This window comes from Rhagoletis pomonella, unplaced genomic scaffold (genome assembly GCF_013731165.1).
Source record: "Rhagoletis pomonella isolate Grant_MI unplaced genomic scaffold, Rhpom_1.0 Rhpom_scaffold_00003, whole genome shotgun sequence".
NCBI classification, from domain to species: Eukaryota; Metazoa; Arthropoda; class Insecta; order Diptera; family Tephritidae; genus Rhagoletis; species Rhagoletis pomonella.
The window spans coordinates 36110873-36122676 of NW_023458557.1; the positions used below are offsets into that span (position 1 = coordinate 36110873).

General features: G+C 40.4%; 1 protein-coding gene across 1 annotated transcript; it reads left to right on the forward strand.

Annotated features, from left to right (window-relative positions):
- The first annotated feature begins 6166 nt into the window (after nt 1-6166).
- On the forward strand, nt 6167-7189 carry LOC118736202. The gene has a single exon (XM_036466290.1). The coding sequence runs from the start codon at nt 6167-6169 to the stop codon at nt 7187-7189; it is 1023 nt and encodes a 340-aa protein (XP_036322183.1).
- The last annotated feature ends 4615 nt before the right edge of the window (nt 7190-11804 follow it).

Consider the following 11804-nt stretch of genomic DNA (forward strand, 5'->3'; position numbering starts at 1 on the left):
TTAATCCACCAGAGCACGGCGTTGAAGTTCGAGCAAGAGCTCCAAAAGATGTGCTTGAGGTCGGAGCGGAATCAAAGCATTCCGCCCAGACCTAAAAGAGTGGGAAGGGCCAGAAGCTGGAGCGGAGACTACTGCTTTCCGCCCAGACCTAGAAGGTGGCGATGGACTAGAAGCTGGAGCGGAAACTACTGCTTTCCGCCCGGGTGACTTAGGCCGGAATGGAATCAAATGCATTCCATTCAGGTTCTACGAGTGGATCTTAACCCTGGCGTCCCGCATTTTCAACACGAAAAAAACGGATTGGAAATGCAAACATTCCAACCGCCTAACATCAGGCAGCATTCTCGAACGTTGCGCAGAGGAAAGTCTTGGCGATGGCCAACTTACGGATCTAAATGGAATCATCCACGTGCTGAGAGGAGTACTAAACTCTTTACTCGTTGTGTACCTCCAAAACTACTTCAAGTTAAAGCCAAGTCCAGTGAGGCTTTAACACCTGGCATACTGGAAACCCGTTTAGGATAAGTCTGCTATGAGCTGGTGATACTAGTATTCCGTTACCTGAGTATGCCTGAGTGACATCAAGCAGAAATGTCTTTCGGGCTAATGCTACTGTCGCCCCCGTCCCGTTAAAACTCTGGCAAGACTCAGGAAACGCTCTCTATTCGTCACCGTTCAGTCGGCTGTGTAGGCTCAGTTGAAGCGATCCCGACTAATACCGATCTGGCTCTGATTCAAGACCCCATAAGGGCTTGTCTCAACCCTCGCCATGGCCTCACTGTTTACATAGACAACCATGGGATCAAATAGGTAACTACGCATACGAATAGAGATAACGGCCCTGAGTGGGGACCCAACAATCAAAATGGATCAAAAAAACCACAAACAACAAAAACGCTACACCAAATAACTCGAGTTTGGAAATCTGTAGAGAAGGCGACTTAGATCCCTTTAAGAGGAGCTCAAAACTATCTCGCTCCCCTGTGACAACCCCAACGTGCGGAACTCCCCAGTGGATGGGTTCCATAACTCTAACGAAGTGGGTCTGCCCGCAAAGCAACCAAAGGCTTTAGAAAACTTAGGAGTGGGAACCACATTTGAAAGGCTAGGGGTTCACATAAAATGTCTTGCGTCGATGCTAAAGGAAAAAGACGGCAAACGGCGTACTATCCACCAACCGATGAGAGACGTTATCGAGAATATCCGGTCTCTATACGAAAAGGCTGCTGCAGAAAAATGCAAGTGCAAAGATAACGAGACAGTCTGTGTTATTGGAAGCACACAAACGTCGCCATGGCCAAGAGCAAGGCCTGGCTCCGTTCGGAGAAGAGCGGCTACTGAAGCTGTCGGCTCCCCGGCGAATAAACGCAGAAGGAATGGAGGAAGTCAACAGGGATGTCCACAACCCGTAGAAAACAGGCCTACAATGGATTCTAGGGCCACAGTGCAAGCAAATAAAGACAGCGAGTGGACCGAGGTCAAAAAGAAGGAAAAACGGCCCAAACCGAAGAATGTTGCCACCACATGAAAACTGACGCCAGACGCAATCATCATAGAGAAAAAAGGTGAAAGCTCGTATGCCGACATCCTAAAAAAGGTTAAGAGTGATGAGAACTTTAAGAGTTTCGGGGATTCCGTATCCAAAATACGACGCTCCCAGAAAGGCGATCTTCTTATCGAACTCGCGAAATCATGCCCAAAGTCGGCGGAATTAAAGGCCTTTGTGAGTACTACCCTAGGGGACGATGCTTCGGTAAAGACATTTACTCACCGAATCCTGGTAGAATGTAAAGACATCGATGAGGTTACAACCAAAGAAGAGGTATACAATGCTATTAAATCATTGCCTGGTCTTGAAGGTATTGAGAGTTCAGATATAACTGGTCTGCGCCCTGCTTATGCTGGCACTCAAACAGCTACTATTAGCTTACCTGCTCCAAAAGCTAAGAAACTTATACAGCTTGGGAAAGTAAAGGTAGGATGGGTTAAATGTCGCATCCGCGAAAGGGTCCAGCTGAAAAAATTCTTTTAAATGCCTTCAGTATGGCCACATGTCCCGTAATTGCGGTAGCACATTTGACCGGTCGAATCAGTGCAGAAAGTGTGGCACTGAGGGGCACTTCGCTAAAGATTGTAAAAATAATCCACAGTGTATTCTGTGTAGAGCGGAAAAGAAAGAGAACATAGACCATATTACAGGCAGTTATAGATGCCCAGTTTTTAAGAAAGCTCTTACAAACAGGAAAAAATGAGAACAGTCCAAATAAACCTCAATCGCTGTGAAGCAGCGCAAGATCTACTATCACAAACAGTAAGGGATCTTCAGGCAGACATGGCGATTATAAGCGAACCTTATAGGTGTAAAGATGACTGTGCGTGGGTTTGCGATAGTAAACAGGGTGCAGCTATATGGCTCTGTGGTGGACCCGCATTTCAAAGAAGGCACAGCATGGGTGAAGGTTTCGTTCGAGCTGAGGTAAACGGAATTAGCATTTTTAGTTGTTATGCAAGACCTAGCCTTACAAAAGAAGAGTATACCCTTATGCTGCGTAGCATTGCTGAAGAAGCAAACGGGAAATCCCCGCTAATTATCGCCGGTGACTTCAATGCGTGGGCAACAGAATGGGGTAGCAGACTAACAAATAAAAGAGGCGAGCTGCAGCTTGAAACTTTTTCCCAACTCGGCGTATCAATAGTAAACAGCGGGTCCACATACACCTTCCGCAAAATGGGAACTGGGTAAATTATTGACATAACGCTGGCGAGTGACTCCTTGGCCCAAAAATTAATTGGAGAGTTAGTGAGGAGTATACCCACAGCGACCATCAGGCAATAATAATGGATATAACTCTGAGGCGACCCAAACAGATGCCAAATCTGACAGGCCCAAAATGGAAAGACAGTATGTTAGATGGAGAGGTCCTAGCCTGCATGATGGAAGATTTCCAACACATAGCTGGCTCGGTAGAGAGCGAGGTTGACCACCTGGTTCGTAACCTCACATGCGCCTGTGATGCTGCTATGCCTCGAAGAGTGGTGAGGAAACAAAATTCCCTATGCTCTTGGTGGAATAACGATATAAAAACACTTAGACGTCAGTGGCTGAGTGCTAGACGCAGAATGCAGCGTAGCAGAGGGAGGCCAGACTTCAACGAAAACCTACAATCTCTAAGAACGGCGAGGAAGAGCTTAAAAAACGCCATAAAAGTAAGCTTGAAAGCTTTAAGAAAATATGCGAAGAAGCGGACGTAAACCCGTGGGGCACGGCCTATAGAGTAGTAATGGCAAAAACTAAGGGCAAGAAAGCACCGAGTATCACGTGCCCAAAAAGGCTGCGCGATATAATAAGGACTCTATTTCCACAAAGGAAAGAAGTCGTACCAAACTGTACACGGTACGAAATTGTTGATGTCCCAGTTATTACGGTTAACGAATTAGAGTCCGCATGCAAGAAGATCCAAGACGGAAAAGCCCCTGGGCCAGACGGAATACCCAACAAGGCTTTAAAAGCTGCCAGATTTATTTGTAAATGTGTTTCAGACTAGTGTTAATGAGGGCATTTTCCCGAAAAGATGGAAGGTCCACAACCTAGTCCTAATACCAAAGGGAAATAAGCAATCTTGGGAACCCTCGTCCTATCGGCCCATATGCCTATTGGACACACTGGGAAAAATCCTCGAAAAAATTATTTGCAACAGGCTTACATCGATCGCAGAAGAGAGACGCTTTCTGTCGCCACACCAGTTTGGCTTCAGGGAATCTCGTTCAACAATAGATGCTGTTAAATCAGTGGTTGACATAGCCAAAGAGGCCGTCGAAGGGAAAAGGTGGCATGGAGGCAAAAAGGATTACTGTGCTGTTATAACGCTAGATGTGAAAAACGCATTTAACACTGCGAGCTGGCAGCACATAATGGAAACCCTAATCAAAATGGAGGCCCTGAATTACATTATCAGAATAATTAGGTGCTATCTCTCCGAACGGGAACTAAAGTACCGGAGCGAGAGAGGAATAGAGGCGTACAGTGTTTCCGCGGGGGTACCCCAAGGATCCGTTCTCGGGCTCCTTGTGGAACTTAATGTACGACGAGGTTCTATGCATCGATTTGCCTCCTCGGGCAAAAATAATAGGATACGCAGACGACATAGCTGTAGTAATAGTAGCGAAGCATATACAGGATATTGAAAGGAAAGCCAGCGAAGCTATAAAGAGAGTGAAGGCATCATCATCATCAAGATATCTAGAACTCGCTGATCACAAAACAGAGGCAGTATTGATAAGTATCAGAAAGGCCATAGAGACAGTAAGACTCAGTGTTGGATCAGAAACTATAATATCAAAGCCCGCAATCAAATATTTGGGGGTAATGATTGATGGCCGTTTAAACTTTAAGGTCCACCTGGAGTATGCAGCAAAGAAAGCATCGAATTTACAGGCATGCTTATCTAGAATGACACCAAATATCGGCGGTCCCAAACATAGTAGAAGGGTATTGCTTAGTAGAGTGGTCAGCTCAGTCTTACTCTACGGTGCTCCAATTTGGGCTGAGGCAATGAGCCTAAAATATCATGCGAAGATACTCACATCTGTGTATCGCCTAAGCGCACTAAGGACTATTTGTGGATTCCGAACCATATCTGACGAAGCGTCCTTCGTAATTGCCGGACTGATTCCCGTAGATATCCTGGCAAACGAGATGCAAAGAGTGTATAAGCGGGTATCTGCGGGAAGTACCAGTTTAAACCGAAAAGAAGTTATAGAGCAGGAAAGATGTCGCTCTATGGAGATCTGGCAAAAGCGTTGGGATGAATCGGAAAAGGGTAGGCGGACTCATAAGCTTATTCCATGCATTAAAAACTGGCTGGAAAGAGCCCACGGAGATTTAAACTACTACTTGACACAGTTTCTTTCGGGACATGGCCCCTACCGAGAATATCTAAAAAGATTTGGGCATGGAGATTCCCCACACTGTCCGACTTGCACAGGCCTTGCTGAAAACGCGGAACACATAGTATTCTTTTGCCCTCGCTATGCCCCTGAAACCCGAAATATACTACAGGGTAGCAACATTGTAGACTACATGTTAAAATCAGCAGAGAACTGGCATAAAATGTGCGCACATATCTCTGGAATTCTTAAAGATCTAAGGCGATCTGAACAAGCTAGAACCGGTTAAATAACGTAGCGAGCCTGCTGGCCAACCAGCCCCGTGAGGTAATACCTTAAATGGCAGTGCCGCGGGGAGAGTGGTTAGTGGAGAGGTTTTAGTACGCAGGTGTAGCTGTGAGGCTGCAAGTCGTGCATACTACTATGCCGGTGTAGTAGTACTCATGAGAGTTCGCTCTTCACGGGCGTCATCCCAGAAAAAATAAAAATAAAAAATCGTGAAGGGATAGCCTTATCCATCAGCCGACTCATTGTTTGTGGTCCGTTGCACAGGCCAAAGGGCATTATTTTAAAGTGGTACAATGGCTTCCCTGGAACCGCAAATGCCGTCTTTTCCTTAGACGATTCCGTTAATTTGATTTGGAAGAAAGCATCCTTCAAATGAATACCACTTATAAAGTATGCATCCTTTAACCTGCTCAACAGTCCATTAATATGGGGCAACGGATACGAGTCCTTCTTGGTGACTGCGTTCACCTTCCTGGAATCTATGCACACCCTGACTTTGCCTGGTTTCCGGACTAGTACCACTAGACTAACCATGGTGAATTCGATTCCTCAATCACTCTCATCTTGAGTAGCCTTTCAATTTCGCTGAGTACATCGAACCGCTAAATATCGCTTTGTCTGAAATTCGAAGAAAGCGATTCAGTTTTATAACTCCCAAGGGAGAAAACATAAATTATTTGTGATAATAAAACAATAAACATGTTTGTTGTAATAAGAAGAATATGTGCAAATTATAAATTGATTTTAGCTAAAAATCAATAAACCAAATGTCGCGTTATGGCGTGCTTCGATGCATTTGGAATAAAGCTTTGAGATCATATACACGGATAAATAAACGGCAAAAATGGGCGTGTGTGCAAAATGCAATTCCACAATAAGAGGGGAAAGTGGTATAGCATGTGAAGGAGTGTGTGGTAAAGTGTACCATGAGAGCCTACAATGTTCAGGAGTTGATAAATATAGCGCAAAAATTATTGGTGAGAAAAACAACATGATACGATTTATGTGTGACGAATGTATAACATACATACAAAACGTCGACCTGGTGCTACAAGTAATGCAGATGAGTGTAAAAAAAAATAACTCTATATTAAACGAATACAAGAGCGAATTCGAAGAAACTATGAAAAAAAGTCAAAATGAGATAAAGTCATTATTGGAAGCAGTTGAAACGCGGTATACACAACGTGTTGCAATGATGGAAAAATCTCAGAAATTATTTGAAAAAAAAATTGGAGACGTAAACAACTTATATGAAATGGTTGAAGAAGTAAAAAACAAAACTGAAACAATCGGCAAAGACAATGAAAAGATGCATAGTGAAATCAAAAAGCTGAACAACAACACTAATGAAATACAAATGTCATATGCAGAAACTATTAAAAACAATATAAAGAAAAAGGCATTGCCAGAGTTAAAAAACGATGTTGCAATAATTGTGAAACCCAAAGTAAAGCAAGCGGTTGAAAAAACGAAAATATATCTGAACAGCAAAGTTGATCCCAAAAATTTGAATATTTCGAAAATTGTATCAAAAAATAATGGTGTAATGGTGATTCATAGTCAAAATAATGATGAACGCGAAAAAATCAAAGATGCCATTGAAAAAAACATTGGCAAAGAATATGAAATAAAAGTGCCAAATTCAATTCGTCCAAGCTTCTTAATTGCAGGAATGAATTTTAAATACGAAAATAGCGATTTAATAGAATCAATAAAGAAGCAAAATAATAACCTGATCCAAGGCTCATTGAAAGTATTGAAGCAGTTTGAAAGAAATCGAGGCAACATAAAGGTGTATAATGCAATCATCCAAATATATAAAGAGGATTTTACAAAAATTCTTGCCGCCGAGCGAATAAATATCGGGTGGGATAGATGTAAAGTCTTCGATGCTATTAATGTACTAATGTGCTACAAATGCAAAGGATTTAATCATAAATCAGCCGACTGTAAAAACGAAGAAGCTTGCCACAAATGCCACGGAAAACACAACGATAAAACATGTGAATAAAATCCAATTAACAAGTGTCTAAATTGCATAAAAGCGAACACAAACTTAAACCTAGCTTTAGACATAAATCATGATACATTTGACAGGCACTGTCAATGCTACAATAATAAACTAGAGATAAAAAAACAAAAATTAGGTTATTAGCAACTAAATGAAGATGCAGAAAACACACAAAAAATATATAATGAAAAATTCAAGAAACACAAAAATAAACTAAAATGTATATATCTTAATACTAATAGTATCACAGCTAACAAAAATGAAGTTGAAATAATGATCGAGGAAGAAAATCCAGATATTGTACTTTGTGCAGAAACACATACTACGGAGGATGTACATATATGACTCGGAACTGGAGATTGCTGGGTTCAATCATATTAGATGCGACTCGCATAGTCGTCACACCGGTGGTGTCTTAACCTATATTCATAAGCAAATTGATTTCAAAGTTATATTCAATAGGAGCATAGGTAATAATATATGGTGTATTGTGTTGGAAACAATACGATGTATAACTAAGTGGCGGGTTTGTGCGTTATATCACTCACCAAACACCAGTGATGCCGAATTTATAAGACATATTAATGAGGTGATGGAAGATTGCTTTTCTGAAAGCGGCAACAATATCGTTATTGGTGACTTTAATATAAATGTCAATACACACACAACATACTCGAGCCAGCTAATTAGGACGTTCGAATCCCTAGCAATGTATCAATTAATTAATTTTAATACAAGAATAACAGAAACAACGCAAACGAGAATAGATCTACTCTTTAGTAACAAAACTGAAGTTGAAGTATCGAATTTGGCTTCGCATAAAATATCAGATCATGAAACTATTTCATTCAAACTACCAATTCAAAAGAAGTACCAAATGAGAATTTATGAAAACCGCGTGTGTTGGAATAACTATACAAAAGACCACTTAGTAAATCTCCTTAGAACTTACAATTTAGCTGAACTAAACAACTGCGAAGTTAGCCTAAAGGTCCAAGGAATAAACAGTATCCTTAATGACGTAATGGCCACTTTAACATATAAAAAACGAGTTCAAGTTAAATTGATTAATAAATGGTACGACCATGAACTAACAGAATTGAATAAGCTGAAATATGAACAATTTAAAATAGCAGAGAGAACCAATAATTGGGATAACTATATTATAATAAAACGATATTACAAAAAAGCAGTTAAAATAAAAAAGAAAACATTTATGGAAAACAAAATCTCAAGAAATACTAATAACCAAAAGTTAATGTGGAAATATCTAAAAGACGCCATAAATCTGAGTAGTGAGGTAGCACAAATTCAAAAAATTTCTGTAAATGGTGCTCTTATTGAAGATGATTATGAAATAGCAACTGAATTAAACCGTTACTTTAGTGAGAGCATAATCAGAATCCGAGATAGCATTGAAATCTTCGAAGCAGATGGAAATCAAATGGAGATAAACAGAAGCTTGTTTAAACTGAAAGAAATAGATGTTGAAGAACTTATGAGAGTTACAACGAAATTAAAAAACAAATACGGAGGAAAAAAATTAGTAACGGAAGGTGTATTAAAAGACAGCATGGAGTACTTAGGCTATACCTACACATGTGTAATTAATGAAAGTTTCCAATTTGGTGTATTTCCAGATTGCTGGAAGACCTCAGTAATTGTATCTGTGGAAAAAGTAAAGGGAACAATTAAACCAGAGGAGATACGACCCATAAATACCTTACCTAGCGATGAGAAAATAATAGAAACTGTAGTTAAGAACCAATTGCTGGATTACTTAAATAAATACGAAATTATTATAAATGAGCAGTCAGGGTTTAGATCAAAACACTCGTGTGAAACTGCACTTAACCTGGTAATTGCACAATGGAAAGAAAGTAGAACGAAGAAACAATTTACAATTTCAGTTTTCCTCGACCTAAAAAGAGCGTTCGAAACAGTAGACAGAGATATTCTTATAAAAAAAACTGTATAATATTGGCATTAGAAATATAGCGCTTAACTGGTTCAAAAGTTACCTTAGTGGAAGAAAACAGAAAACTGTAATAAGAAGTAAGATTTCCCCCGAAGTGGACATTGAAATAGGATTGCCACGGGGATCGGTGCTTGCAGCAATTCTTTTTATAATTTACATAAATGATATTAAAAACTGTATCAAATACTGCAATATAAGACTATTCGCTGATGATGCACTTTTGACTATAAGCTGTAACACGATTGATGAGGCAGCCTCAAAAATACAGTCGGACCTACAGGCAATATATAAGTGGTTGTGCCAAAATATGCTTAAAATAAACATAGAAAAGACAAAATGGATGATAATGGGGTCTAGAGTGACTCAAGATGATAATGTGTCGCTAAAAATAGCAAATACCCCTATAGAAAGAGTAAACCGAATAAAATATCTGGGAATAATTATAGATAACAAATTAAAATTTGATGAACATCTAAAATACATTGAAGGGAAAATTTCCAAAAAAAATTGGGCTCATGTTTCGATCATGCAAGCATATTAGTAAGCAATACAAAATACTGGTCTATAGATCCATTATCGAGCCGCATTTCATTTACTGCCCTACAATCCTATTCGCATTAGCTGATTCGCAAATATCCAGGCTACAAATTAAGCAAAACCAAATTATGCGTTTCATATTAAGAAAACGGTATGATACCCCAATTAAAGATTTACTAGTTAGCTTAAACTGGCTTAGTGTAAAACAGAACATGACTTACTACACATTGAAGTTTATACACAACATAAAGTTGGGAAACCTGCCGAATTACCTAAGTGAACGTGTCAGACTAAATAGAGAGGTCCATAGCTATCAAACAAGACACAATAACAACTTTTACTTGCCGGTAGTGAGATCCGAATTCGATAAAAAAAGTATATACTACGAAGGAATTAGAGAATATAATGATCTGCCAATTGATATTAAAAACTGCAATAATACCAAAAAATTTAAAAAATTATTATACAGCTACTGTAAAGCGCTACCTATCAAGTAGTTAAAAATGTTTAGTAAATAATTTTATAGATTATTATATAATTGTGTTCAAAGAAATTTAATGAATTGAAACAAATATGTAAACTCTAAAAATACTTTGTACCTTATTAAACTATCTAGACCTTCAAGATCAAGGCTAATATAACTGTATGAAACGTATCGTACGATTCATAAGCCTTCTGACGACGCATTAAGATCTCCATCATGATCTCATGGTCACTCTTTAAGGTGCCGAATTCCCGCCTGATAGAATAGCACAAGAAGGGATAAGTCGCATCTGGATTCTGCTTAGTGAACACCAATACCATTCCTCAGCTCGCCCTGACAAAAATAGGTGGAAGCTTGCCATCAACTAATCATCTGAGCATCGCGTGCGCTCGCACAACGTATTTAGCTTGAAGAGAAAATCGGAAACGCTACCGGTGCCGTCATAGGATACCATCCAATCCTGTAGCTTAAGGACAATAGTGGTGGTAAAATTTGGTCGACTATTCAAAGTGGCTTGTGTCGGATTGCGTCCGATAGAAGCAAAGTCCCTAGGGCCATTGGGTGCAGTTTGAGATACAGTTACCACTGCACTTAATGCGTTCATATTTTCCCGCATTGTTCGCATTTCAGCTCTCATTTCTTCTTGCGAAGTACGTAAGAGCTGATGAAGCACTCCTACCCACGAATCTCCTGCAGGCGCTCCGCCATTAGAACGTCTACTTTTATCTTCTGCAATACCTTCACCAAAACCGGTATTCCCTGGCAAAGACCTACCGTTTCCTGTCTTCCCGAAAGCATAGTCATGGAGGTAGCGGAAACATTCTGGACCGAAGTCCGAGGTGGTGAAGTGTCAAGTAAATTTGAACTTTGACGGCTATCAACCTTAAGTCCCGGAGCGGGATTGGCCATTGGAATTGGAGGCGGCACTCCTCTCGTATGGTCAGCAACAGGTGAATGCATCACCGGAGGATTAATAGCGGGACTGGTATTCCTCCCGGTCCCTCTTGACTTTGCGCCGCTACCTCTAACTGAAGCACTGCGTGTTTGCCTAAGCTGCTGTTCCATCTACCGAGTGTTCAGTGGTGAGACAAATGCAATTAGGAATAACAAGAAACGTGAAGCTTTAGGTCAAATCCAATCAAAAGTTTTGGAATCAGTTGTCAAACAGAAGCTCAACTTCGCAGTGAAAAGTTTAATTTGCCCTTACCAGCACGGGTTTGTTAGTGGGAGGTCAACTGTCTCCAACCTTGCTACATTCATGGAGGACTGTGTCGCTGCGATGCAGTCAGGTCTACAAGTGGACGCTGTGTACACAGACTTTTCGAAGGCGTTCGATAGAGTTTCGCATAAAGTCTTAATTAACAAGTTATCGCGATTGGGTTTTCACTCAACTTTTCTGGAACGGATTAATTCCTATCTGTCCGATAGGTGTTGTACAGTTGCTTTTGATAACATACTCTCCACTCCTTTTGTAGCTACGTCGGGCGTTCCCCAAGGCAGTATCTTGGGCCCTCTTTTATTTGTCTTATTCATAAATGATATTGGATCATGCTTCCAGTCTTCTAAGTATTTATTATATGCTGACGATCTAAAGGTTTACTCAGTAATCAGAACCT